The sequence below is a fragment of the Mustela lutreola genome, chromosome 7, assembly GCF_030435805.1.
Source record: "Mustela lutreola isolate mMusLut2 chromosome 7, mMusLut2.pri, whole genome shotgun sequence".
NCBI classification, from domain to species: domain Eukaryota; kingdom Metazoa; phylum Chordata; class Mammalia; order Carnivora; family Mustelidae; genus Mustela; species Mustela lutreola.
Window position 1 is genome coordinate 36,998,065 of NC_081296.1, and position 27,940 is coordinate 37,026,004.

Genomic DNA, 27,940 nt, shown 5'->3' on the forward strand with positions numbered 1-27,940 from the left:
CGGCCAGGGATTCCATGGGGGCTGAGGGAAACTGTTGCCTTCCAGCAGGCCTGCCACCTTCAGGCTCTTCTCCGTGGCCCAGAGGGACACACGGCTTCTGTCTGGTCACTGGCTAGCCCTTCTGTGCCAGCCTAGTTCACACTTAGCTCTCCACAAGCTGAACTGCTAAGAAAGTCTTTATTAATAAGGTGGGAAGGGAAGGCAAGGAGCCTGGAGACGGACACACTGGTACCAGGGGTTACAAACAGTAAGAAACACTTTATTATAACTTTACAACATATAAATAGCTTGGGTCAAATCTGTGCTTTCTGGCAGCTGGGCATCCAGTCTTGTCCCCTGCAGGCTCCGGCCTTCCTTCACATTGCACTGTTCGCTGGGTGGCTCTGGCCCTGGGGCCTGGTGGTGGAGGGTGGAGAGAAAGCCGGGCAGCCCCGTTCCGCTGTCCAGCTCCCAGAGGGGGGGCCCCGCCTGTCATCTGCTTGGGTTGCGGCTGGTGTGGAAGGACCGCTCCTCAGGGGTCAGGCCGGCAAAGAAGGGGTGCAGCAGGGCCTCCGCCAGTGTGATGCGCTGGGCAGGGTCGAATTCTAACATCTTCCTCATCAGGTCAAACAGCTGCACGTGCTCCAAGGCATCCTCGAGCATGTAGCTCTGCTCAGGGACACAAGGTGCCGCAGTGTGACGGCGGGGCTGGGGGCCACCGCGGGTCCCCGGGCCTCTGGGAGGCGTTGCTGCAGGGCTCGAGGAGCCAGTGCTTGCCCCCCGGAGGACCACTTCTGCCCTCCTGGACCGCGAGCGGCTCTGCTCCTTGCATGCCCGCGTAGAGCTTTTGGCTCTGAGCGTCTCGCTGGCTTGGTGCCTCTGCCCCTGCATGCAACGTCCCGACAGGTGGGCAGTGTCCCCTCTGTAGAATTCACTGGTCCGGGCACCAGATGCCGTCGACAGAGGATTTCAGGCCATGTCTACATCTTCCCTCCCCCTCACCTCAGTCCTGCCTAGTTCTTCCCAAAACTGAGAGAAGAGGAGCACCGGAGGCAGCAAGGTCTCTGACATCGGGCTCTTCTGGTGCTCCCCCATTACATCCATGGCCACCCTGTGGGGGAGGGGCGGGGCTAAGGGCCCCTCGGGGGGGCGGTTGGCAAGCAGCCCCACAGCCCGCACCCAGCAGCCTTGGGTGTGGCCTCCCACAGAGCCGGAGCGAGGAGGCAGCCTGTAGCTGCCCGGCCGGTCTCTGCTGTGTGTCTGCCCAGTGCCTGGGGCCTCCTTGGCATGAGCCGAGCTGGGGGAAGCCAGAAACTGACCTTCAGAGGTTTGCAGTTCTCCTTCACATACCGGCCATCAGAGCTGTTCTCATCCCAAACCAGACCCCCTTTGTAGAAATATTTCTGTTTCCTGGAAGCGAAGGAAAGAAGGGGTCAAGCCTCAGGGGTTGGGGGAGACATGGCAGTCTGGGGAATGACTGCAGAGCCACCGGGGATGCTAACTGGCCCAGTACAGCAGGGGAGGGAGGTCTGGGCGAGTGTCTGCCAGCTCAGAGTGCGGTACGGGAGGGAAGGCTGCTAGGAGCCTGGGGAAGCCAGGGTGTCCCAGGAGACTGGCTTGTGACCCAAGGCCAAGATGGGAAAGGCCCCTATGGCCACCCCTGAAGGTGTCCCCACGGCTGCTTACCTGGTACGGTGGATCATGTGTGAGGGGATGGGCCCTAGGATCTTCTCCATCATCACCAAATGTTCTCGGTTTTCGTGGGTCTATTGGAAGGTCAGGGATAGAGCAAGCAGGAGTCAGTACCAGCCTCTGCCCCCTCAAAAAAATAAGGGACCCAAAAAGATGGGCAGGTGCCTTCCTTGCCCCAAGAGATGTGAACCCACCAGGTGAATAGTAATCCCAGCCTCTGACATGGTGGCAGCCTGCCAGACCATTCTCTCAAGGTCACGTTCACTCTCCTTAGCCTTTCAGGTGGATTTAACCATCACCGCACACCTCTCTCCAATGACTTCCTCACTCTTTCCAAAACGTGCCCCTCTCTGCACCCTCCTCCCTCAGGTTGTGCTCCTGCCTCAAATGCTCGCTCCTCTTGCTTATGGTCCTCCACGCTGAGGCTGAGCACGAGAGAATCCCTGGGCGCTCCACTCCTCGACCTCAGGAGCCTGAGTGTTCCAGCGTGCTGACGCGGGGTGGTCATAGGGCTCTCCCACGTCAGCCCCTGCAGCCTACCCAAGGAGCAGTGCTCAGGCGAGCCCCGTGATGCAGGAGGCCTTACCTGGAAGAGTGTGAAGCCCCGGTAGTACTCGAAGAGAATGCAGCCAATGCTCCAGACGTCGCAGGGCTGTGCCCAGCCCAGCTCTGAAAACCAACATGGGAGGAGACTGTGACACTCAACTCAGCCCCCTGCTCCCAGCCCAGATGTCAAAGGATAGCTGCCACTCTGGTGGGCAGGACCCTAGCCCAAACCCCAACAGAAGGCCCTTTCTCAGGGAAGGCCAAGTGAGCCGCTACAGTGACACCGGCCCCTGGGGGCAGGCACATCCCGCCCCTAGTCCTCCCCTCCCGACAATGGTCTGCTTTATCAAGGCCTGGGGGCTAGCCAGTCACTCACCAAGGATCACCTCAGGTGGGCGGTAGTGACGGGTAGCCACAATGGTCGTGTGGTGCTCATGGTCAAAGGTGGCACTGCCGAAGTCAGCCACTCGGATGCTGGTGTTCTTCACCGCCTTCTCCTCACAGCTCTGAGGCAAGGAGGGTGCGCAGGTCAGGAGCCTGCAGGTAGGTCCCAGTGGGTGACCTACCACAGAGCACGGCCTTGCCCTCTCCCAACCCCTACCTTGTGCTCATTGTAGAGAGTTTCAAACTCTGAATTCACAAACAAGATGTTCTCTGGCTTCAAGTCTGTGTGGGTCAGTTGGTTTTCATGTAGAACTGGGGAGGCAGGAAACAACCTTGAGAACCCTGGCTGCTTCTAGGGCCACTGCCGGTGCGAGACGAGACTGCAACCCCACAGCTGGTCTCTCGGCCACCCTGATCCCCCCAGCCTCTGCAGGAGGCACAGTGGACTCTGCCTCCATACTGGCTTCCCTCTTGAGTGCTCGGTGCTTGGGGCCGTGGCCAGTTCTGATACTTCACAAGGGGGCAGGGACACTCTTCCCATCCAGTATAGAAAACCTCCCTCCTCCTCTTCCTCAGCCGGTCTCTGGCTGAGGCTGCAGCATCAGCCTGGGGGCTCCTTCTCCCCAGCACCGGCTGCATGATTTGCAGGCCCGGGGACAAGATGAACACGCAGGTCCCCTCAGGAGTCACAAAGAATGTTAAGTTGGCAGCGAGCGAACAATGAATAACCACAGGGCCGCCCCTGAAACAACCTGAGGCCGGCCCTACCTCTTCCCATCCCTCAGCCTGGGAAGAGACCTCTACCTTCTCCTTCCAGCTCCTGTCCCATCAATGCTGGCACCCAGTTAGCACCTTCTGACTCCACGCTCCCAGCTGGTGGTCAAGACCCGGCCCGTAGGGTGACCCACCTCTCTCCAGCCTGGACCCTGCTTCCTCAGAGGGAGTTTCAGCACGTGCCGGGGTCTGGGGCCCCCGGGGCCTCCCCGCCCCCGCACCATCTGTGTAGACCCGAACAGACTAGATCTAGGCTCCTCTCTAAGGAGCCTTTGTCCTGTGTGGACCACCATGCCCTTCAGGGCACCTCTGAAAGCCCCACACCACCAAAAGCAGCTCTGAGAGGCCGGCGGGCAGATGGGAAGGGGTAGTCAGACGAAGGGCATCTGTGCGGGCAGTCCCTGGGGCTGGAATCCACAGTCAGGCTTCAGCCTTCCCATCCTCCGTAGGATGGCAAAAGGGACAAGGGGAAGATCTTTATTCCTGAGTGCCTGTGGCATAGGTGGGCTCAGGGGCCCCCCGGAGGGGAACCAAGCCTCTCCTTCCTCCCAAACAGTCCTCCCTGAAGGCCTTTCAGCCAAAGGGGACCCAGTGCCTCTGGGGCCAGGCATGATGGTTGGTAGTGCACTGGTGTTAGCGGGGGAGCAGGACGCCACCGGGCGCGGGCACAGACACTTACATCGGAGGGCGTGGCAGAGCTGGTAGGCCATATGCCGCACATGCGGCAGGGGGTAAGGCTGGAAGTTATTCTCCTTCAGGAACTCAAAGGTGTTCTTGCCTAGGAGCTCAAAGGCGATGCACATGTGCCCATGGAAGTTGAACCAGTCGGACATCAAGACACACAGGCTAGAGGAGAAGATTGGAGGGGGGGGGGCTCAGTTTCTGCCCCTCCCTCAGATAAGGCCGGTCCCCACCCCCAGGCCACTGGGTCACCCATGCCCATAAAGAAAAACCCTCAATTACAAAAAGCATGTCTCCCATCAGAGACCACCCTGATCAGCTCAGGGCAAGGACTAAACTTCCTACTGCCACAGGGGAAGTTCTGGTCCAAGGCATCCTGCCCTGTCTACTTAAGACATGGCCACAATCCCTGCACCTTGGAAAGAGATGGAATTGTGCCTGCCGTTCTCCAGCTCCCTTAACTGAGCTTCCCGAGTTTGCGGGGCTCAGCACCGGGCTGGCAGGAGAGGAACTGCTCAGTGTGAGTGCACCGGGGTGGCTCGACTTCGGAGCCCTCCGACTGTGTAAGCGCTGCAGCAGCTGCCGGGGCTGCATCTGTTCTGATCCCTGCTGTGACCCACGAGGCCCTCACTTATGGAAGCGGGCCCAGGAGGCCGCCTCGGAGCACAGAACCCTTGGGGTGGAGCCTGCACTGCGAACCCAGGGCTCCTCCAGCAGGACTCACAGGGCCTGGGCGTGCTGCTCTGCACGCCAACTGGGTGAAGGGCCACGGCTCCGCCGGGGGTCCGGGCAACTGCAGCCGGAGCAGACACCGTCCCCACCGAAAGCTTCCCTCTCATTCCCTGAGACACTCACAACTTGTTCTCTTTGTCCTTCTCCTTGATTTTTTTGAGAACGTTGATTTCTAGCCGGGCGGCCTCCCGGTACTTGCCCACATTGCGAATGATCTTCAGGGCCACCTGAGACTTCCCTCTGGGAGCCAGGAAAGAAGCAGAGGTTCTCAGAAGTGCCCTAGCCCTTCCCTGCCCCCCGCCCTCCACCCCAATCTCGCAGCTCCTGGCAAACCGTGCTCAGGACTCCAGGAACAGCACCTGTTCAGAGGGCGCAGATACCTGGCCCCCAGCCTGTCCCCAGGCAACATCCCCCCCACCCCGCCCTGCCAGCTCCCCTGGCATCTGTGAGTTATTGCGTCAGGGCCAGCCTGGACTTCGCTGATGCCAGCCGCTACCAGCTCCCCAGACAGCAGGCAAAGGAGTAGAGGCCCAGCCTGCCGGCCGGCACCAACACCAACTCCCCTAGGAACCTGACCTGCAGGCCAGCCAGCCCTGACCCTGGCCAGACCATCCCACCTAGAACCTTCCTACAGCACCTCCTGACCTTCCTAAAGCACATCTCCAGGTCTGGGCAAATGGCTCCACCTGGGGTGGGGGTTCCAGGATGAGACAAAGCTTTGGCAAGAGGGTGAGGGTGCCAGCAGTAGGGTCTTCTCGCTGGGCGTCCCCGGCTTCCTCCCTTTACTACACTTCCTCTAGCCGCCTGCCAACCAACCAGCCACAGCGTTTCTCGGAGACCCCCGAGTGCTAGGAGGCCTCTTCAGGGTCTAGTAAGGATTTGAAGAATCCCATCCCTGCTCTGTGCTTCCCATCCGCCAGCCCCGCCCCACAGCCTGCCTGTAGGATGCCCACAGAGCAGGGACCACGCTGAGGTTCGAATGCCAGGCCCAGCGGCCAGCAGGAAGGGCCAGCCAGACTTCAGAAGCCCGGGGGAACAGGAGTGAGACGGCACTGGCCCACAAGAATGTGGCATCTTGAGGCCCCTGGGAAGCTGGCGTGGTGCCTAAGGAAAAAGTTCACAAGCCCCAGGGCAAAGGCATCTTCTGGAAAATAACCTGTTTTTCTCTCCCTATCCCACTTTCCCAGATTTTCAGGGCAGGGAAAGACCTCAGAGGAAAGGCTGCTCACTCCAGGTTCCTAGGGCAGGATCCCTCAATGGCATTCTCACCTTCAGCAGAGAGCTCACAGCTCCCGCAGGCAGCCACAGCCTGGGCTGGATGGCACTGGGGATCAGGCCTGCCCTTTGGCCGAGGTCAATTTACCCCCCTCATTACCACCCTTCTGGCCAACTACCTTTGGATCCCCTAAAAGTCCCCCAAGTGTTGTGGCTGCCCCTTAGTGATTTCAGAGACTCACTTCCCCTCCACCTACTCGGGGTGGGGGGTGGGGGGACATGGCCCAGATAGCTTAGCTGCCCCCACATGTCACAGCTTGCCGGTCTGCCTCCCACCTTCAGGTCCCAGTATGGTCTACATGTCCATCCCTATGCCCACCGGCCCCAGCCCTAACCTCGGGGGCCACACTGGGTCTGAGGGGTGTTTAAATGGGAGCTGGGAGCCCAGGGAGATTTCCTGTCAGTCACTGTCATTACCTTAGCCAGCTGGATGGCTAGGTCTAACTGTCCTTTCTGAGCGCCCAGTACCATGGTGGCCCGGTGCCAGGGGAGCATGGGTCCTATCCCTTCACCCCGAGCACAGTGATGGGCAGCACATGGCTCAGTGGGACAGGAGAGACAGGGCACCTGGTAGCTAAGGCATCAGACCAATGAGAGTGCCCTCAGAGGAGAGGCAGCGGGCTCCCGGGAGGTGGCCTCCCAGCCTAAGGCAGAGGGGCACAAGTTCTGGTCTGCTAGAATGGTGAGGGAACAGAAGTGTTTCACTGCGCAGCCTGGAAGGCAGCACGGATCCCCAGAAACCCCCAAACACACACCGGAGGAGCCCCGTTCTACCTGCATGACCCAGAGGGACGTGCAGTCCAGCCTGGCCATGTGGGAGAGGGCAGCAGCCAGCAGGGTCAGAGAGCCTGAGCCTGGTTCCTCTCAACCCAGCCATGCACTGGGTTTAGGGGGTCCAAAGGGAGTTGGCCAGCAGGGTGGACAGCGGGGTGGCCAACCTCTCAGACAGACCTCCTGAGCCAGGGAGGGGTTGCTCAGGCTGGGCTCTGCAGTATTCCCATCCCACCTCCCAGCCCCAACCTGACACAAGATGGCAGGAAGCGGGCCCAAACCACAGAAGGGCCAGGGCCTTGGCCATGTGCCGATAGCCACCACCAAGTCCTGGGGCCAAAGGGTCACCAGAGCTGCACCCCTCGCCAGCCAGCAGTTCATGGGCAGGGAGGCCACCTGGCTGCGGAGCCCCGGGACAGCTCCCTATCTCAGGGGATCAGCAGAAGCTCAGCACTTGCAGGCCGGACCCCTGCCATGAGCCCGCTAGGATGCCCACCACCCATCGCGCAGAGTTGCTCACCGGGCGTGGTCCAAGCACTCCACCACCTTGCCGAACGTGCCTTCACCCAAGTTCCCCACGATCTCATCTAGGAGAGAAAAGAAGCAGGGCATGAGGGCCTGTAGGGCAGAGAGCCGGCAGCTCCTGCAAGTTCACAGCATTCAAATTCTCAAAAACAAAAAAGGTTTCTCTCTCACGGCTACACTCTTAAAAACAGAAGTTGCTAGCGTCTGCGTCATTCAGGCAATTACTGGTGGCCCCGCTAAGGCGCCACGCGCACTAGAGGCCCCTCCGGGCAGGAGAGGTCTCGTCTAACAGGGGGGAGGAAGTAGAGAGGTAAAGTTTTACGAAAGGTGGCTGTACATCGCTCCTGGAGCCAATCGCCGGTCCGACACACCAGGTGGCCCTCCTTGTCATCTTCCACACTCCGGCTGCTGCGCTTACTGCTCTGTTGGCTTCTCTGCATGCACCGCCCCCCGAAACGCCATCCGACCCATCGCATGGTAGGCGGTTCCGATTGACAGATTGAGGTGTCAGTCAAAGGCAGAGGTGGAGACGGTGAGGAGCCGGCGGGTTGGTTGGTTGGATTTTCCAGATCCCAGCATTTCATAAGGCACACAGCATATATAACGATAGGGATATTGCAAGGGACACGTCAAGACACAAACTGACTTCAAAAACAGAAAAGTAAAAACAGCTACAGGTATGTAAGGAAAACTCGGACATTATCTAAGAGAAGGGCGCCGCCAGCGCTCAGAAAGACCACCAAGCCTCTGCTGCCAAGGGGCTGGGCCACGCTGAGAGCCACAGCCCTGACTCCCTTCGCCACCGCGCGTCCCCCTCCCGGGCCCTCCCGAGACGGCCCCTGCTGCTGAAGCCGTGCTGAGGACGGCACAAGAAGGCGGCCAGCTCAGCGCACGGCCGGTCGTGCGGAATGGCCAGAGGCCACTCCGGCCTGAGCAGCAGGACGCCTGGCCCACCCCTGCCTGCCTCTCTGCGCACACGCAGCCCTGCACGGGCCCGACAGCTGCCACTCAGAGCCACGCCTGCCACCTGCCCCTAGACGGCATCCGCGGCCAGACGTCACGTCACCACCACAAATGGCCTGTTGCCGGCGGCCCTCGTGCCGCCGGCCTTGAGCAGGGAAGGAGCCCGGGATCCGCTGGGCCAGGCAGCCTCCTACCACAACGGCCCCCGCGGGCCCCACGCCAGCTCCTGCCCTGGCCTCGGCGCCCAGGCGACAGCCTCATGACGACAGAGGGCACCAGAAAGAGAAGAAGCAGAGCCCCAGCCCTGCACTGCCATCCTGCAGCAATGTGTGGCTGCGGGCACAGAGGCCACCAGGCCATGCTCGGTGGTCGCGGTCAAGCCTCAACCTGTGGCCATTCAAGGAAGTCGCAGGAAAGCTGAGCAGAAGAGATGCCTGGCCCCTGCACTGGGTCCGCCACTAATCCTCAGGGGCCTCCTGGCCGGCGGGAAGGAAGAGGGGCGGGGAGGAGAAGAGAAGACAGCAGGTCCCCTGACACGCGCACGAGGGGCCCGAGTGCCGCGTGGGCTCCCAGCCTCGGCCGAGATCGAGACCGCCTCCATCCGTGCCAACACCACGACCAGGGCCTGCACCTGGTGCCTGGCCAGCAAGCAGAAGAGGCCTGGGCCGCAGGCCTTTCTGCCATTCGTCCATGCGCCCCATCACATGGGCAGCCTGTCCCCTCATCTTGACCGCCCCTCCCAGGAAGAGGCGAGGCTGCAGAGGGCCCGGCCGGAGATCAAGGTCAGAGGGGCCGCTCCCGGTCTGAGCTGACGGGCAGACCTCCCCTACCCGTGGGCACTCCGGCCTCCGGGCCTCTGGGGAGGGCTGCGGACCTGAGAGACCGGGCCACACGTCGCCAGACCACACACCAGCAGCCCTATCAAGTTCCCTAAATGTCCCCGGCCACGCACATCACGTGGCCCGGAGCAGCGCGGAGACACAGACAGGTGGGGGTAGGGGGTGGCTATCGCTGGAGCCAGAGCCCCTCTCGCCACCAGCACAGTGGCCCGAAGATGGAGGAGCCAGGCCTCTGGCTCGGCCCTGCACCTGGACCAGACGACACAGACACACACACAGGCACACACACCCAGTACGCGGGCGCAGGGCTGGCGGTACTCACCCAGACCCGCCAGCCTGAGAGAAGGCTAGAAAGCCACAGGGCCCTGAGGCCCCAGCCAGCACACCCCGGCCACCACTCACCGAGGAGGCACTGCTACAAGACCTGGTGCGGCGTTTGTGGCAGTGGTGGGCATGCTTGCGGGGCCGGTATGGCTCCCTGTCCCGCGACCGCCGCCGGTGGTGGGAACGCGAAGACCCGTAGCAGTCCTCCCCGAAGGACGGGCTCCGCTCTTCACACCGGTACGTGTCGCTGTCCCGACGCTCCCGGTACCTCCTCTGGTAGGGCAGGCGGTCATGGCTGCTGGGAGGGGGTGAGGACACCAGTAAGATGGGGTACTTCCTCCCACCAGCCCGGTTTTGCTTCTGGGCAAAAGGCGTGTGGCGAGACCCCCACAAAAAGCTCATGGGGGGGCCCGCTGGAGCAGAGGCATCCAGATGGGGGTGGGATGCATGTGCATGAAGTCCCACCTCCAGAACCCGGGCTGCTGGCAGCACCCCTCCAGACAGGAGGCAATGCACGGGGGAAGGTGAGCAGGGTGAAGGGCCTTGGAGGGTCCTATCACCCCAAGACTCCCTGTGGCTGCTAACACAGGATGAGGAGCCAACCTCCAGAAAGGACAGAGGCTGTGTTATGAATCCCACTGAGGGAGGCTCAGAAGTCAGCAGGGGAGATGCTGGCCTAGAAACGGGGAACCAGTCTGGAGAAGGAAGACTCAAGGACAGAGAAAGGGGCAGCAGGATGGCAGTGAATACAGAGGCCCGGGAACACAGCTGAGATGGGGGGGGGGGTGGGCAGAGGCGGCAGGTGCTGAAGGAGCCCAGGGCTGCCCCAAGCCTCCACACTGTCTCCCCAGCCCTGCCCAGGGATGGAGCCCGTTCCTCCCACCTAGCCCCCTGTCACCTTCTGGACCGAGATCTCCGGGGCGGAGGCTCCCTTCGAGACGGGTACCGCAGTCTCCCTTCATGCTCCCGACTGTAAGACCTCCTCCTCTTCCATCGGTAGCTCAGGTACGGGTCTGGCTCAGGGGAGCGGTATCGCTTACAGTGATGCATCTAGGCCACGGGAAAGGGAGCCCCGCTCAGTGGGGAGCCAGGCAGCCAGTCACCTCTGGCCACTCGGGCCCCAGGGCTGCTCGGGGCACCCAGGCGCTCCTGAAGAAGAGGCCCATTGTTGTGTTTGGGGGCAGCCCCTCCCAGGGGTTTATGAAGCAAAAAAGAGCTCTGAGGTCACACTAGTCCAACAGCACACAACGGGCAACACCCTTCTGTGCCAATGAACAAACAAGCCCCGGCATCGTGGGGCCTGGGGACCTGAGCGCTCAGGTCACCCGGCGAGCGGGCACAGGTGCAGCAACAGAATGGGTGGGTGGGGGGCACTGGTGAGCACCATCCCAGAAAACCAAGGCCAAGGAGAGAGGAGAGCCTCCTGGCCACCATCCCCTCCTGTCTGTGGGCTTCTATGAAGTGACTGGCCTATCAAGCCAGAGGCCCAAGGGCTGCTGGCAGGGAACAAACACACAAGAGCAAAGGGTGAAAGCCCTCAAGTTTGAGGCCAGGTTGCCTGACTGAGGCCCTGAACTGGACCCCACTCAAGGGAGCAAAGGCCACACCTCCGTATCAGGGGCCATGGGCAGAAACGAGAAGACCAGCCTTTAGAGAAGGAGGTGCACAGGGCCTTACATACATTCCCTAGCCGATCCGACGGGCCAACCAAACAGACCTGGGGGTCTGTCCAGCCCCTGCTGCTCCATACTCTGTCTCAGCACCAATAAACTGACGTCAGCCTCCTCAGGGCAGTGAGTCTCTCACCAAGACACCCAGGGCACCCTCCACCCACCTGCAGTGCCACGCCAGGCAGCGCCTCGCCGCCAACTGTACCACCGCTACCCCCTATGCTAGATCCCCTGCTAGATCTGCTAGACCCTCTGCTAGATCTGCTAGATCCTACCTCGAAGTTCCAGTCCCCTCTCCTATGCTCATCTTGGGAGAAGCCAGAGGACCGAGTGTCTGGCAGCCTGTGTGCTTGGAGAGGCCTGCCCAAAGGGCCCTACCTCACCGTGCCTGTTTGGCAGGGACTTAAAATCCACCACAGGAAACCGCCAGGCTGGATCAGACACGAGCTGAGGAAGAAGGCTATGTGAGGCCAGCTCCCGGTTCCACCCACACCCAGAACCCGGACACTGCCTCCGCTGGAAGGCTGGGCCAGGGATCGTGGCCAGCCTTCCTCCCAACCCTTTACTTGGCCTTCTCCAGCCTTCAGTGGTCAGTGCTGGGCTCGCCTTACTCAGCACATTTGGACAAACCCACCGAGGCTGCCCCAGCTCACGAGAAGGGTCCATCAGGAGAGCAGAGTGAACCAGCTCCTGTGGATGGGCAGGCAGCCAGGCCTATCTGACTAAACCCCTGGAAAACCTGAGAAATCCTCTGTTCCGGATCTCCTCACCAGTAGATTTCTCCCCATATCTACCTTGAAGCCCAGGCCCCAGCAACCCTCGGAGGTAAACACCATGTAAAATCACCAACTGCTCCTCAAGAGCTTAAACTGCTGTTCTGTTTTGACGATCAGCTGACTAATGAATGTTTCACGGTTTTCCTGCAATTACCCGGGTCAGGTGCCCGAGTTATGGAATGAAGGCAGTATGTCACATCTCCCTAAGCGACAGCGAAGATGCTCTGGTGGCCAGGCAGGCAAAGTTCCAGAGCTGGACACATGGTCTGGTCTACACCAGGCCAACTCCTCCAGGGACCAGGAGGGTTCCCATGCACCCCCCCCCCCCACCGTACTCGAGAGGGCGGAGCAGAGGTTCAGAGTAGACAGATGTTGAGTCCCAACACTGCCACTTCTAGCTGTGTGTCTTCAGGCAAGTTATTAAACTACTCTGACCTTCAACTTCCTCTTGCAACAAGGGAATAATAATCTCTTATAAGGCTCTGTGAGGATTAAATTATGCCACTCCTTTAGTAATGCCCAGCACACGCCTTTGGGTCATTTCATTAACAAGGTTAAAAAGATTCTAGGTAACACCTCTGGGTCTAAGTTAGGACACAAAGGATATTTTATAAATCCCTTCCAAAGGGTGGGGGTGAGAGCCCTGGGTAGAAAATCCCAAACTAATTCCCAGTGCTCCACTTACTGGCCTCATGACTCTAAGGTCGCCATACCTGAAAATTGCAAAAAACACCCTCCAGCCAACTTGGCAATGGAGATGACAAGGATGAGAGCTACAGAGTACCACACAAGGTAATCAGAGAGGAGATAACCTCTGCTTCAACACTTTCTAGACAGGGGAAATATGGGGAATACCAGATGTTCCTCATTATCTTCCCAGCCAGGGCTCCAGATCCCATTTCTCACCAATGATCTCTGAAGCTCTGAGACCCCAGCAAATAGGTTATTCAAGGAAGCTAAGGGTCACAATTACGTTCAAGAAGGCTCTGCTCTTACACAGTGAAGAAAGAGATAATGTAGAGGAAACCAGGCCAAGGATGCCAGCTTTTCTGTGCAGGGGCCTAGTCGGCTTCTCATCTGCAGCTCCTGGCCAGAGAACTGGGTTGACAAGAAGAGCAGCCAGCCAGGTCAGCGTCTGCACTACCGGATCCCAGCCACTCCAGAGCCCCATGGTTATTTTTGGCTGACGCGGCCCCACCGCTGCAACCTCAAACCTGCCACCTTACAAGCCGCCACCACCGGGTGAAACGCTCCTCCTTTTCAAGGGCAAGGAGGAGGGAAACTGGAAGGCCGCCAACTCCGCCTCGACGGGGGCCTGGCTCAGGCAACTCCCACTCCAGCTCCACACCAGGGCACCCGCACCCGGAACTAAAGCACAAGACTCCCCCGGACCAAGGAACAGCTCCGGCATTTGTAGTGTCAGCTTGACTCGGCCCCTCCCCCGGGCTGGAGAGGCTCCATCATCACAACAAAACAGGCTGGAGGCCTGCGGCCCTCGCTCGCGTCCCTTCCTGACGCGCCTTGGGTCTCAGAGATCCAAGCCCCTTCCCCCATAACCGCCGCCAGCGGCGGCGAGGGGCTACCCGGGGGACAGGCGGATGGCCAGCCTGAGCTAGAATCAAACTTCAGGCCGCGCGTGGAGGAGGAGTCTGCAGGCCTCGAGCAGAGGGTATGGGAGGAGTCTGAAGGCCCCTCCAGGCTCTCCCAGGTAAGACCCCGACCCCACTCCGCGGGAGGTGCAGGGCTGAATCTGGATCCCTGCAGGGGCCTCAGCCGCCGCTCAGACTCCGACACCGGGGGATCGAGAGGTCGGGGTCTGCGGTGACCGCTCCTCCGGGGGAGAAGCGGCGGGTCAGGGGTGAGAGGTCGGGGCCGCGACCAGAAGCGGGCCGAGGGAGAGAAAGAGACTAGACCGAGACGGAACCGAAAGCCCGGAGACCCGCACCCACTGCGCCCGCCCTACCGACTCACCCCCCGCCGCTGCCGCCGCCGCCGCCGTGGGCCTGGGCCCACACTCACCGTCTCCCAGGATCCGGCTGCGGCTAGGCCCCACTCCCCACTCCGAGCGCCTCTTCCGCTTCCGGCTCCGGCCTCCGCCCGCGGCGGCCCCGCCCCTCGCGTGACGCAGCCGTCGCCAGTCCCGGCTCGACCCGGGTCGGTGGCCTGGCCGCTCTGGCCCCCGACTCGAAGGCTCTGGAGGACCCACCTTCGCCGCTCCGGTCCGGGCGGCAGCAGTGGAGACAGGTTCCGGGAGGGCAGAGGGGACGTCCCCGGCCGCGGCCCACCCCCGCCGTATCGCGCCGCACGTAGGCCTCAAGACTCGACGTGGGTGCAGGCCCAAGCCGCGGGCGCCCGGAGGTGCAGCCCCGACCAGGCCGGGGGACCCTGCCTGCTCTACAGACTCGACCCCGCCCGTGCCCGCCAACCCCTTCCTGCTCGTGGAGGGGCGGGCATTGTTTCGCTTTTGCCTCAGTGAAAACCGGGCGGGCCTTGAGCGTCCCCTTGGCCCCGGAGGGCGCCAAAGATGACGGAAGCTAGTGTCGCTAGGCTCGGGAAGGCGGGCGCCACTCCCGGTTAAGGGGAAGACGCAAATGAGAGGCAACTCTCTGTGTGGGTTTCTATTAAAGATCTGCGACACGTCCCCGTTCCCGTGTGCGTCCAGAACGGTTTCGGGGAAGATACCCGAGAGCCATGTCGGCGGGTTTCTGGAGGGACGTGGTCTGGGGGCAAGGATGTCCCCCTCTTCCCTGAGCAGCGCCGGACGCAGACCAGCACTGTGTCTCAGTTCATGAACCCCGGGCTCTCGCGGTCAGGCCGCGCGGGCCATTCCTCCCAGCCACTCGACGCCCTTTTTGCCGAGGCTGCGCGGGTGGGATCGCCGGGGCCCGTCCCGCCCCTGGCCCGGGCGGGATAACGAGACCCCACTTTCCACAGGAGAAAGCCAAGGTCGGGTCCTTTGCGGGAAACTCAGGGATTGTGAGCGTTCACGCCCCACGGCTCTTGCTGGTAACCACCAGGCTACGCGGCCGGGAGCTGGAGGCCGGGGCACTCTCCCGGGACCGCTCTGTCGGGGGCGGGCCGCCCACTCCCCCAATGAGGGCTGGGCACGCCCCCGACGCGAAATGTCCACTCCCCGCCCGGGCTGGCGCGCGGCGGGCGCATCCGCTCCCTCCGGATTTGTGGCGGTTCCCTCGGTCTTTGGTCTCTGGCTCTCGCTTAAACCGAGGTCCGACGGCGTGGCCTGAGCGGGGTGCTTAGTACCTCCCGCCCCCCAGTTCTCTGTTAGCTCCACCACGCCACCCGAAGTAACCAAGAGAAGCTAAGGCAACACCGAGGCTTTCTATGCTAATGCGGCCTCAAGAACGGATCCCGGTCCCCTCCCAATCAAATTCAGAAGGCGCTTCCAGTGTGCTGTGGGTGACCGAGAGCCCGGCTGTCCCCGCCCCTCGGTCGCCCTCCCTTAGGATCCTGCCTCCGGAGCCAGAGGTAATGAGTTGCCATTCTTGGCCCGGGGCGCTGTCCGTGGCCTAAGGCCACGGCCTGCGTTAGCCTGGTTTCATCTCGGGGTTTCACCCACACAGACAAGATGAAAGGTGTCTCCCCCCACTTCACCCCAAGCGTCATGGCTCCTAGAAGCCAGGACTGCATGGGCAGCTGAGGGTGGAGGAGCTGGGGGAGGCTCCTGTCTTCTAGCCCTGCACTGGGCGCTGGGCTCCGAGGGGGCAAGTCAGGCGCATCTTCCCACATCGGGGACCCAGGAGTCCCTGCCTCCGGCTAAGGAAGCTGCTCTCCTTCTCTGAAATGGGGCAGGAGCCATCTCCCAGCCCTCTCTCCAAAAGCAGTTCCATAGCTGTCTGGTGCCTCAGATTCTATCATTAGAGCTTCCTTCTTCTGTCTTTATTGTTCCTGAAAGAACTCACACCTAGAAGAAAAAGAGGCAGAGTATCAGATAGGCACTTGGAAAAAGATCTAACCTGAGGTCAGGTACAGGTACCCCCCCCACACACACACCCTCCTATCTCATTACTGCCACTGCTGGAAGGCTGTAGCTTTGGCAGCTCTTAGCTGGGGAGTTCAAGCGGTGAGCCACCTTCAGAGGACCCTTGCTCCACACCCCCAGCCCCTTGGGACCCACCATTTTCCCCAGGTCTCTACCCTCATACCCACCAAGCCTTTGCTGTGCGGGCTGAGAACTGCAACACAGTTCCAGGGCACCAGGGAAATGCCCTGCCCCGTGCCCTGCTCCCAGCCACCTGAGACCCACGGCAGCTCCCGTCCCTCTTGATCTCCCTTTTGCCCTGCTGGGCTCCTGGCTCAGCTCGATGCCTTCTCCAGACCCCAGGCCCTCTGATCCCCTCCTTGTCCTGTTGCCCTTGCTCTCTCTAGTCTGCCACATCCATCTTTGGCTCCTCTGGGGCAGTTAATTCACCTTTGAGCTTCAGCTCCAGGGGCAGGTTAGCCTTCCTGGACGCTCCAGAGGAGAACCGGACTCCCTACCCCTGTGCTCCCGCAGCATTGAGGGCTGCCCCTTCCTCTGCACAGGCTCTGTGAATTCAACATCTGGCTGGTGCCACTCCCCACTCCCACAGACCAGGAGCCCTCCTACACCCAAGTTAGGTAGTCTGGGTTCTCAGTAAGCGCTGGGGGCGGTCTGTGGGGAGGTGGGGAGGACTTTTTTTTTTTTTTTTTTTTTTAAGATTCTATTTATTTATTTGACAGAGAGAGAGATCACAGGTAGGCAGAGAGGCAGGCAGAGAGAGAGGGAAGCAGGTTCCCTGCTGAGCAGAGAGCCCAATACGGGGCTCGATCCCAGGACCTTGAGATCATGATCCGAGCCGAAGGCAGAGGCTTAACCCACTGAGCCACCCAGGCGCCCCAGGACTTGTTTTTAATGGGAAGACTGAGTACCCAGCCAGAGTGGAGTTGTGGTGGCTGCGCCAGGGCGTGGGAGATGGGGGCAGCAGACCGTCATCATAGACCATCTTGGAGAGGCCTTGCATGGTGGTGAAATGTGGAGAGAGAAGCTCAGAAGTGGCTGCAAGAATGTGAGCCTGGAGTCCAGAGAGGAGAACGTCAAGGTGTCTACAGGGAGAGGGCTGGTGGGTAGTAGTGCCATCCTGAGCTGGGAGCAGGTCTGGGAATGTGAGGAGTGAACAAGTCAGTTAGGGGTCCAGGGGAGCTCAGCCCAGTAGCTCAGTTGGTATCTTCTCCCTGTGCCCATACAGAGTTGGGGCAGGGTGCCTGGTGCCCAGGTGCATGGGTGGGAAGATAGTGGTAGGATTCTGAGGCTCAGTCCCTGGAGGTTAAGTGGGTGGGGCCTAGGGCTCAGGTCCCCCATCTTCCAGCTAAAGCTATGGAAGCCAAAGGGGAACTGAAGCAGTAACTTGGTTTAAGGGTTTCTGACTTCTTACACTGGAGCTAATCTACAGTGTCCCCCAAATGTTCCCCTGTCCCCTGCAATTTCCAGACTCCCATACTGGGTAGGGGAGCAGCAGGGGTTGGGGAGTGTGGGCCCAGTTTGCAGTGGGCCCCCTTCATGACCTGGGGCAACTGACATCCCCTTCAGGCTTCTGTGCCCCCTCCTGAAGCCGGGGAGGGCCAGGTGAGTTTGGCTGTTCAGCAGGTGCCTGGGCCAGGGTCAGCACCAAAGCTCATGGAAGCTGTTGGAACTGAGAACTGTTCAGCGGGGTTGGGGCAGACATTTATCTGAAATCTGAATCACCAGGGAAGATCCTGAGCCAGGGTGTTGTCGGGTTTGTGCAGGCTCAGTGCTGGGGCCTCAGTTTCCCTATCTGAAGAGGGGCCTTGGAAGCTGGTGCCCTAGCTCCAGGGTCTCCCATCTGTCCCGCTCTCAGGAACTGCACTGTGGAGGAGCCCCATGGACCTGCCTCCCCTCCTGCCCCCACGGCACTCCTATCACTTCTAGCCACTGGTCTGTGCCTGCTCACTGAGCGCCACCGGAGGGTGCAGGTGAGTTTGGGAAAGGTGGGCATGGCAGCTCCTGAGGCCCAGGCTGAAGCCTGGCTCCTCTTTCCTAGCAGGTGCTCAGAGAGAGCCCTGGAGTAGGTTGGGAGGCCCTCAGAGAAGGCCCTGTGTGGGTACAGCTAGCAGAGAGCTGGGAGCACTGGGCCAAGCCGGCTGGCCACCTGCGGGCATCACTGGAGGCTGTGTGAAGCGAGCACAGGTGCTGTGGAGGCAGGGATGTGAGCTGGGACTCGGCAGGGCCCCGGGCAACCTCCTCATGCAGGAGCAGAAAGTGAGGTTTAGGGTCCCATCATCCTCTCCTTGATTATCTGTAGCCTCAGGGAGGTCCCCTAAGCTAGCAAGGTCCTCTTCACAGACTGAGAAGTCCAGAGGGCTCGGGGCTGGTGCTCACATCTGGGGTCATGTTCTCGGGAAGGCTTGTCAAGGTCTGGGGCATCCAAGGGGACAGATGGGAAGTGGGTCCCCAACAAGGCTGCTGTGCTGAAGTGTCATCTCTGTGAATGGCGCCCTCTGCAGGTGCACAGAGCATTGCTTGGTGTGGCTAGAGGCGCTGATTGGAGGCAAAGGAAGGGCCTGGGTCCCTGTGGCTCCCCAGGGAGAGTCAGAGGAAGGGAGGGGCTGGTTTTAGCTCAGCAGAAAGAGGAGTTTCCTTCAAGGGCCATTTGCCCCTGGTGAAAGCTGCAGTCCCCAGGAAGAGAGGAAGGCGATGGTTCATGCAAGCTGAGGGTTCTAGGGGAGGTATCCAGCACCCCTGTCCCATGTGAGGACGTGGCAGGCACGGCCACCCTGTGATGGTCTAGGTATCTGAGCCTTTAGTGACATGGGGGTCTCAGCCCACAGCTGCCCCTCCTAGAACTCCTGCTCCTTACAGTGCCTGGGGTGACTCTGGGGACTCACCTGACAGCCTGTTTGCTCCTGCCTGACAGCTGTCATTCCACGACAGTGTCCCTGGTCCTCCTGCTGGGGCTCTAAAGCCATCAGCAACTGATATGTCCTAGGTCCAGCTGGAGGTGGAGGGTCACACATCTGGAGCCCGTAGTGGTAATAGTTGGGCACTCCCTGGGAGCTGCGTCCCTTGTGCACAGGCCAGGACATGGGTCGGTGCTGGGCTGGCAGGTGGGCCCCTGGTGGGCTTATCGCAGTGGGTGGGAGCCAGCAGGACCTGGTGGAGTCAGCCTGCTTTATCAGAATCTGCAGGCACTGCTGTGCTAGGGGCAGGGACGGCCCTCTCCAGGGGCTCAGCGCTGCCTTTGGCCCTCCCTGCAGCAGGAGGAATGCTTTCTGGCCCACCTGGAGCAGGAGGGGGACCAGCTGCAGGGGTCCCAGGGACAGCAGTGGAGGAGGCCAGACCAGGACGCAGAAGACAAACCAGGGTGCCAGTCATGCAGGAGGGGCCTAGTGGCAAGAGGTCCAGCAGGATTCTGCTGTTGCAGATGGAAGTAGAAAAGGCCAGCTGTGTTTGGACCAGAGGAGCCAACAGCCCCTTGGCCTAGAGCCTCCTCTAAGTGGGTGCATGGGCAGGGCCCCGAAGACTGGCCCTGCCTTTACTTCATTCTCTGGTCTTCATTCTTGGAGTAGCAGCTGGGGAGGGAGGGAGAGGCATGCAAAGATTTCTGTGCAACCCAGGGAGGGACAACCCTGCCCCCATCATTTGGGAAGACCCTGCCATTACCCAGCCAACTCCCCTCCTGGTTCAGATGGGAAAACAAAGCCCCGAGGGTGGGGAGGAACTCATTCAGGGTCAAAATAGTGTGGTCTGGAGGCTGTGAGGAGACCCCGGGATCCTGGACTGAGCGGACCTGCAGGAGATGCTGGTGTCAGGCCTGCAGGGGTGGGGTGGGGACAGGGCCTAAGCACTTCGGGGCCCTGGTGGAGTCTTAACCCCTGCCCAGGCTCAGGACACAATCTTCCCGCAGAGCAGCTGTTGATGCTTGCCCCGGGGGTCTGGGGACAGGCATTGTGGGAGGTGGGGGGATGTGCTGCAGATGGGTAAGTCCTCCATATCAAGGGGACTTCTGAGCCTCTGAACTGTCACAGAAGGATGAACAGGCATCCTCAGCAAAGAAAAGAAGGGTGGAGCACATGCAAAGGCCCAAAGACAAGAGGCATGAAGGTGGCAGTGCTGTGAACAGTCCCTGCCCCAACTGAGAAGCCGAGCGGGTAAGGGGCTAAAATATGCAGTAGGGGCCAGAGTAAGGGCTGGGGTGCCCCGGGCCCTATCCACCAGACTTGAACTCGTTTAGTGACTGCCTCCTTCCAGCTGGTGCCCTCCCTTAGTCTCCAGGGCAAACGTTTATGTGCACAAGCAGACAGACTGGTGGACACACACCTGCCCCCGCCCCAGAGACACACACCTGTTCCCAGATGCACATACACAGACACAGAGAAACAGAGGCAGCAAGGAGGTGGCTGGGAGAAGCAGAGATGTAGAGCCCCAGGTTGGGGGTGCGCTCTGCCGCAGTGGGGCTGATCTGTTGGTCCAGCTGGAAGGAGCATGAGAGAGGGTCTCGGCAGTCCTGCTTAGCTGGCCTTGAGCCTCATAAAATGTGGGGTTGGTCTGAATCAGTGTATCTCAAGCTGGGGTCCGGAGCTTTGCTCTGAGAGGGCTGTTAGTTCCGCAAGGCAGCGTATTTGCTGTGATTGTCTGCAACCGTGATTGTATATTTATACAGACAGTGATTGTGAATTTGTACGGAAAGAAATCTCAAGTTTTTGTCTGTTTCTTGATCCAGACCCCTGAGGATGGAAGTGTCTCCCCAGGGCCTGGAAAGAGAGTCTACACTTTCTGGGGTGCATGCTGGTCAAGATGGGGGTCTGCAGTGGACGATGTCAGGGAGAAAGCTGGGCCCTTGGGCAGATTTAGGTGCCTGGAAGGAAGCGGTGTGGGGGGGCACTATGCAAACAACATGCAAAGGACCCCCAAACCAGTGTCCACGTGGGCCCCAACTCTAGGGCCTTCCAGTCCTGTGCTTCTCAGGGACAGCGTAGGCCATTTTTCTCCAGTGCCCAGGGAGGCCTGCCCAGGACTCATCTTCTGTGAGCAAGTGGGTGTCCTGGGCTCTGTGCCTGTCCAGGGAGGGTGGCCTAGGATTCTGCCCTGGGTCATTGGCAGGGGTACTGTGGGGAACAACCAAATGGCCAAAGTCACAGCAGGGCGGAGGCCCTGAGGGAGAGGGGGCAACAGCTGGCTGGCAAGAGGGTGCAAGGGGCTCCCAGGGCCACCAGCACCCTCCACCTCCATCCATCCTAACCTCAAGCTCCTTCTACCCTGACCCTTTCCTGGGCTCTACCTCAGTCTGTCTTCCTCTGCTCAATCCCAAGATTCTCTGCTCTTCGCTGTTCCCAAATTAGTGGATGATGGTGGACTCTGGAGCCTGAATACTGGGCACAAACCAGGCCCCCATAGAGCACTCACTACGTGACCTTGGGCAAGTCACTCTCCCTCTCTGGGCTCATCTGTAAACAAAGAAACAGACACCGAGAGCAGCTGCAGTTCTCCATCAGCTGCATATGAGGGTTCCGTCCGGCAAGCGTGGAAAAGGCTCACATGGCTCGCAGTCACAGAAGCGTCGCTCCCGTCAGTCCGCGCTTCACGCCACCGCACACGCGGCTGCCCGGAGGTGAGAGGCCCCCTTCCAGTCAGGGTCCTGCTGGGGCCAGGGAGCTGCCGCAGGGGGTTCTGTCTCACCCCACTCTGAGGTAGTGTGCTAGGGCTGCCCTGACAAAGAGCGAACCCAGGGGTGTGTGTGTCCAAATTTTCCTTCTAGAAGAACACCAGTCAGATTAGATTAGGGTGCTCTATAATGGCTTCGTGTTACCTTGATTACCTTGCAAAGACCTTATCTCTAAAGAGGGTCACATTTTGAGATACTAGGGGTTAGAACACAAACATACCTTTTTGGGGGGAGTCTAGAGTTCAACCTGTAACGCCTCCCAATTTGTTTCCTGTTACCTTCCTGTTGGGTGGGTTGGATCTGACTGGAGATCTCGGGGACCCAGCTGTTCTGTCTTGCTCTTGCCCTCACTTAACGCCAGGCCCCTGACATGGCTATAGAAAGACCGTAGGGGCCGCAGGACGGGCCGTTGTGAGGAGTGGTGGGCCCTGCTCAGTGAGCCCCCGGGCAGGCCAAGGTCCAGGCTGGACACCGGCTCCTGTCTGCAGGCCAGGCCCTGCCCAGACCCAAGAGCCTGTGTGTGTGTTTCTGGGCACAAGAGGATGGGGTGGGGGTCCCCTCAGGTGGACCAGCCACAGCAAGAGGCAGGCTCTGGGGAAGAAAAATCAGATGCCTGCCAGGATCCAGAGGTGGAAGGTGGGGAGGAGCTGGAGGCTGCCTGGGGTACCTTCAGGTCAGTGTGGCCTGGGCCTGCCCCCAGCCCAGAACAAGAAGGAGAACCTGGACAGTCCAGTCAGCCTGGAAGGGAGGCCAGTGTCCCTGAGTCCTAACCACCCGCCTTCTTCCCACAGGTGCAGGCCATGGCAGAGCACCCCCCACAAGCCCCCAGATTCTGCACAGGGCAGGTGAGTTCCGCACCCTCTCAGCCCCCTGTGGAGGTCTGGGGACAAGACTGGCACATGATGAGTAGGCACCAGTCAAGCCTACTCCCCAGCCTGTTGGGGAGGGCCCTGGGGAGTCCTCCCTGGGCCTCTGAGGCAGGGAGGACAGGGCTCCTAAGCACACGGATGAGGCAGTGGCCTGGTAGCCCTGGCTGTCGTGCTTAGCTCTTCCTCTGTACAAAGTGCATCAGGGCTGAGCCTCTGTAGGCCGGGCCTGGTGCACAGGGACCTCACTCGGAGACGAGGGAGGATCTGGAAATGGGGAGGGTTTGGAGACATGGCCTGCTCTCAGAGAGCCCTGAGGCTGGGTGGTGTAGCATCTAGGGAGCACTAAGGGAGTACCACCCATTCGTATTTTTGGATTTGGGGGACTCTGTAGTCACCTGTACAGAGTAGAGTAGCAGAATGAGGCCATCCTGCTCCCTCCCCTGAGGGCTGTTCTGTCAGCCTCCCAGCACCTGACGGCCATTATACCCCTTGTTTGGGTCAAGGCAGAGTTCCCAGGCAGGCCCCCATGAGAATGGGCCTCCGAGAGCAGGGGTGGGGTGATGTCCTGCAGCACCAGATCAGGTCAGGAGCCAATGACCCCCTCTCTCTACACCCCTTCCCCAGACTTCCCTGTAGGATGGGCTTGGAGCTGGCCTGGATGTGCGCTGAACTCCAGAAAATCTGGGATCCAGAACTGGAGAGGCTCAGCAGCCAGCCCCAGAAGGTCCCCAGAACCCAGTGTTCGGCACCCCTCCACCTCTGTGCCTCTGCTGGACCTGCACGCCCAGGGAGCCCACAGTCCCCTATGCCCAATCCCCTGTGCCCCTGACCTGCCCTTCCCAGATTAACTCAAACCCCTCCCCGCCACTCACTGCCCTCTGCTCTCCTCCCCAAGGTGGCAGAGAGCCTTGCCAAGAAGCTGGGGTTAGAGCAGCAGCTGGTAGAAAAGTGAGGACCATGGAGTGAGGGCACCCGGATCTGAGGGGCTCTGCGGAGAGAAATCCCCTTCCCTCACAGAGGTGTTCACACTTCCTCCCTTCCCGTAAGAAGCTGGGATAGACAGGTGAGGGCATCTGGGGACATGCTAAGAGAGCCCTCTCATCCCTGGGGGGGCGCTGGGGGGCGGAGCAGAACAGTGCCAGGCCTGGGACTTGATGTATCATCTCCTGGTCGGCCTTCTCTCTGAGGAGGAGGGCACAGGGGCAGAAGCAGGAGAGGCATGGCTAGGTGGGCTATGGAGGCACAGGGAGTTAGGACATCTGGGTTCCTGGGCCTGGGGTTATGAATGAAAGGAGAGTGGCCTTTAGAGCCAAGAAGTCCTGTGCTCGCCTCAGCTCCACCACTGACCAGCTCAGTGGGCAATAAGCAAGTCTGCCTTCTCGAGGCCTCAGTCTCCGCATCGGCAAAATGGGGATACCACCTTACCTACCTCAGAGATTGGCGTGAGGATTACATGAGATGGTGCCCCTGGCTCAGTGCCTGCTGCCCTGAGTCTCCCCTGGGGTCCAGTTAGGGGGAGTCAGAACTAAGGTTATAAAACCATGGATGTGTGCCCAAGACCACCTGCACAGAGAGCTTTAGTCACAATGTCTGTTTATCCAGTATTTCGTCCACAAGCCATTATTTACAGTTAATAAACTCAGGAAACCATATGCTGTCATGTGCAGCTGCCGGTGATGGACAATGTAGCAAGTTCCACTGCCCAGGACAGTCCTGTCTTACACTTCAATACCAGGGAGGGCCTCGTCTTTCTCACTCTGCATGGAGGAGCCTCGTGGGGTGGGGATTCCTATCTTTTGCCTCAGCTGCTCTCCGGGGACCCCTAGAGAATGGGGTCCTACCTGTACCTGGGACCTGGGAGATGCCAAGAGTTCTGACCCTGAGGCTGAGAACCGGGTCCCCAGAGGGCAGGAGCTGGAGCTCTGAGCATCAGCACTCCAGCACAGGGAGGGCAGGGACCTCCAGCCACCTCTCAGAGCCTGAAGGTAAGAGCTGGGGACTCTCCAGAGGGGCAGGCGGAGTGAGCCCTGCTTCCCTAGGGGACCCAGGCCCAGTTACTCTCTCCACCTTCATCTCCCCATCTGCAAGCTGGGGGCGGAGAAGGCCCAAAGGGTCCTTCCAGTTGGGCCTTTGCTGGTTCTGGAAGGACTTCTCAGTTCACCTCCCCTCCCTGGGAAGAGCTGGAGTTTACTCCTCACTGGTACCCGGCCTGCCTCTCTGCCCTCTGTGGGGTCAGATGCTGCTTCTTCTGTCCCCAGATGTCAGACAAAGCCCAAGAGCCACTGAAGAGAGGTCTGAGAAAAGCTGGCAACCAGGGCAGTGCCCTGACTGGGGGAGAAAGGTGGTGTGGAGACTGAGGCTCACAGCTCACTCTGCCACACAAGACACTGAGGTCAGCCCTTTGCCCCCAATGAGGGGACAGTGGACTGACAGGCTTCAGGGACCAGGGGTGGGCAAGGACTCCCTGGGGAGAGGGCAGGCCTGTAAGACTATGCCTTTATCCCCTCATGCTGGGGTTTCTGTCAGGTCTGAGCGGTGGGACCTGTCACAGGTGGCTGCAGTCAGAGGTCTCCCTGTCCCCAGCCTGCAACAGGGCCTGAAATGCCCATGTTGACACAAGGCCCCTGACTGCCAGTGCATGAGGCCCCTTGCCCTTTCTCAGGGGGATCCTGTGGCTAGGAGCTGGGCAGAGAGTGGCTAGTGGGGTGCTGGTGTCCTTGTGGGGCTTTGTTGGTCCTGGTGTCCTTGTGGGGCTTTGTTGGTCCATTCACTGCTCTGGTGTCAGCAGAATGATGACTACAGACCTTCTGCTTTCTGGTGAAGGCCTTGGGCACTGGGCTTTAGACTTTTCAAAGTGAGTTCTGATTCACTTGTGCCTCAGATCACTCTATAGTCCCCATTTTACAATAGGGAAACTGCCCAGACAAGGGCAGTAAATTGCCCAAAGTCACATAGCAGAACAGCATCTAAGACCCCTGGCTCCCCTAACCTGTCCCAGAAAAGGTGGTTTCTCGGTTCCAAGCTTGAAAGCATGGTCATCTTCAATGGCTACAAGCAAGGCCAGCCTAGAGTTAACCTCCCTCGAAGTCACCTGGTCATTTTCTCTTTCTCTCTTTCTTTCAAGATTTTATTTATTTATTTGACAGAGATCACAAACAGGCAGAGAGGCAGGCAGAGAGAGAGAGGGAAGCAGGCTCCCTGCGGAGCAGAGAGCCCAATATGGGGCTTGATCCCAGGACCCCCAGATCATGACCTGAGCCCAGGGCAGAGGCTTAACCCACTGAGCCACCCAGGCGCCCCTCATTTTCTTTTTCTGAACTTCCTTCCCCACTTTGCTGTGTGTTTCCTTGCCCTACAGAGCTCTGTCAGCTGGGCCATGTGCTTCCAGAATCCAAACCCTACTCAACTCTATTGCTCTACACTCTTTCCATCTACTGACTTAACTGAAGCAGAGTTTTGCAGAGGGGGACTCTGGCAGGGTGGAAGGACAGAATACCTCTGAGACTGCTTCTCCAGTGTCATCTGCAAAATGTTCTCTGCCCTCCCTGCCATTCACACCACTGCTGTAGGGGCTGCCGAGTTCTCAGTGGATGTGTCCAGCACGGGGTCCCGAGCCCAACTGAGCCAATGGCCCCTTCCTGATCACTAGACTTGAGACAAAATCAGTTCTCACCGGGGCTGAAAACTGGACACAGAAGTTGGGAAGTGTCAACTGCTCTTTTTCACAGTGGATAAAGCTGCATTTCAGTGACAGCAAATGGAGCCGACAATTTCCAGGAAGTGGAATTGGGATGGAGAGATTTTGGTTCAGCCCAGGAAGTCTCATGTATGGAGAAGACATAAACCTGACTTTTGGGACGGTCATGTCATGTTGCTCTGTGGCCTGGGCAGCAGGGTGGGCTGGTCTTCAGGAGAGGAGTACCTTCCATGGGCAGCCCAGGTCCCGCTGTCCTTGGGCTCCTCCACACCCCGAAAATAAATCCCTCTCCTTTCTGTTTACATGGGCCCGAGTGGTTTGGGTCCCCTGCTAAGGACCCAGCGCGCTCCAGAGCGCGGCGCTCCTGGACAGCCCTCCCTCCGGCCAGGAACCCACCCGGCACCGGCTCACCGCCCAGACCCGCTCCTGTTTGCTTCCGGGCGCACAGCGCAACCCCGCCCCGGCCTTCCTGTCGGTCCCTGTGTCCCAGCAGCGGTCGGCTTTGTACCTCACTGTTTCCAAGCGTAGCAGGGCCCCCACTCGTCCCGGTCCTGCTTCTCTGGTCGGTTCCTTCTTCCCTTCCCTCCGGTGGTGATTCCGAACCTCCCTCCAGAGGCCGCAAGCCACCGACTCCCCTTTCCTTCTGGGCAGGGACCGGCAGAAGGTGCAGCCGGCGTCCGGGCTTCCCTCCCTGCTCCGCTCCCTCGCACCCACTGGCTATGTGGGGGACACGTGACCAATTCTGGCCAATGAGATGGGGGGAGTTTGCGGCGCGGAACCCGGGCCGCTGCTCTTGGAGAACGTTGGGGCTGCTAGTGGCCGCCTGTGACAGGCGACTCCCGGCTGTGCAAAGGGCACGTGGGCAGAACGGAGACTTGGGACACCTAACCCCCGCCCCGCCTCAACCTCTGCTTCTTTCTGTCCCCGGGCTGGCTTGCCCCTGCCCCTCACTGAAGAGAGGAACATGCACGAGGAGTTAGGGCAGCTGATCAGAGTCCATTCCTCGCCCAGCTATTCACCAGATGTGTGACTTTGGCCACATCTCTGCTCTTCAGTTTCTTCATCTGTAAAGTGAACAAACTCACTGCCTCATAAGGTTGTGGGTGGAGTGGAAATGTGACAATGTGTATAGAATGCTTAGCCGTTCCTGGGAGGGCAGGCTCTGGGCGCTGTCGCCACTGAATTATAACCCCTCTACAAGTTCTCAGGAGCTAAAGGACCTCACGCTAGTTACTCAACTTCTCCGCATCTCAGTCTCCTGCTCTGTAAAATGGGAACAATAGTCCCATCTCATAAATGTGTAGAGGATCCAAGTAGTTAATTCATGCAAACAGCTTTTTTATTTTTTATAGATTTTATTTATTTAAGACAGAGAACAGACAGAGACAGAGACAGCACAAGCCAGGGGAAAGGGTGAAGGAGAAGCAGACTCCCCACTGAGCAAGGAGCCTGATGTGGGGCTCAATGCCAGGACCCTGGGATCATGATCCAAGCCGAAGGCAGATGTTTAATCTACTGAGCCACCCAGGCACCCCTCATTCAAAGAATTTAAACAGCACACACGTCTTCAGAAATTTGCTGTCAGGGCTCCTGGGGCACCCTTGTAGTTCCTTTGGGGTATAAAACTAGGAGCAGAATTGCTGGGCATGTGTCACTTCACTAGGTAATGCTAAAGTGTTTTCCAAAGTGGTTAGACTAATTTACACTCCCTGGCAGTCTGTAAGAGTTTCCATTACTCCCCATCCTTGCCAAGACCCGGTACTGTAAAACTAAAGTTTGTGCCA

The 27,940-nt window shown here is 59.6% G+C and overlaps 2 protein-coding genes across 20 annotated transcripts; one reads left to right on the plus strand and one right to left on the minus strand.

Annotated features, from left to right (window-relative positions):
• Nucleotides 1–158: 158 nt before the first annotated feature.
• CLK3 (CDC like kinase 3) lies at nucleotides 159–26,852 on the minus strand. 5 transcript variants are annotated; one of them, XM_059180385.1, is made up of 13 exons: nucleotides 26,665–26,852; nucleotides 10,384–10,535; nucleotides 9,564–9,780; nucleotides 7,697–7,793; nucleotides 7,355–7,421; nucleotides 4,912–5,028; nucleotides 4,055–4,221; nucleotides 2,819–2,913; nucleotides 2,594–2,723; nucleotides 2,258–2,340; nucleotides 1,666–1,745; nucleotides 1,299–1,389; nucleotides 159–648 (listed from the first exon to the last, which is right to left on the minus strand). In XM_059180385.1, exons 2-13 carry the CDS (start codon nucleotides 10,533–10,535, stop codon nucleotides 472–474), a joined length of 1,473 nt encoding a protein of 490 aa, XP_059036368.1. In that variant the 5' UTR covers nucleotides 26,665–26,852; the 3' UTR covers nucleotides 159–471. The 5 variants fall into 5 exon arrangements, with proteins under 5 accessions (XP_059036368.1, XP_059036371.1, XP_059036367.1 ...); XM_059180388.1 differs by lacking the exon at nucleotides 26,665–26,852 and adding an exon at nucleotides 14,138–14,272; XM_059180384.1 differs by lacking the exon at nucleotides 26,665–26,852 and adding an exon at nucleotides 13,951–14,083.
• Nucleotides 13,023–26,458, plus strand: LOC131835783 (uncharacterized). Of its 15 annotated transcripts, none has more exons than XM_059180395.1 (5): nucleotides 13,023–13,639; nucleotides 17,787–17,901; nucleotides 21,212–21,536; nucleotides 22,382–22,435; nucleotides 23,084–25,190. In XM_059180395.1, the coding sequence occupies exon 5, from the start codon at nucleotides 24,111–24,113 to the stop codon at nucleotides 25,071–25,073; it is 963 nt and encodes a 320-aa protein (XP_059036378.1). In that variant the 5' UTR covers nucleotides 13,023–13,639; nucleotides 17,787–17,901; nucleotides 21,212–21,536; nucleotides 22,382–22,435; nucleotides 23,084–24,110; the 3' UTR covers nucleotides 25,074–25,190. The 15 variants fall into 15 exon arrangements, 12 of the variants coding, with proteins under 12 accessions (XP_059036378.1, XP_059036374.1, XP_059036379.1 ...); XM_059180391.1 differs by having other exon boundaries at nucleotides 21,238–21,536; XM_059180396.1 differs by having other exon boundaries at nucleotides 21,268–21,536.
• Nucleotides 26,853–27,940: the final 1,088 nt, after the last annotated feature.

Coding starts and splice junctions, on each gene's coding strand:
- CLK3 (XM_059180385.1), bottom strand. CDS start 10,535: ATGCATCACTGTAAGCGATACCGCTCCCCTGAGCCAGACCCGTACCTG. Junction 7,422..7,696: donor CGATTGGCTCCAGGAGCGAT/GTACAGCCACCT, acceptor TTTCTCTCCTAG/ATGAGATCGTGGGGAACTTG. Junction 4,222..4,911: donor AAGGACAAAGAGAACAAGTT/GTGAGTGTCTCA, acceptor CTTCTCCTCTAG/CCTGTGTGTCTTGATGTCCG.
- LOC131835783 (XM_059180395.1), top strand. CDS start 24,111: ATGCTGTCATGTGCAGCTGCCGGTGATGGACAATGTAGCAAGTTCCAC.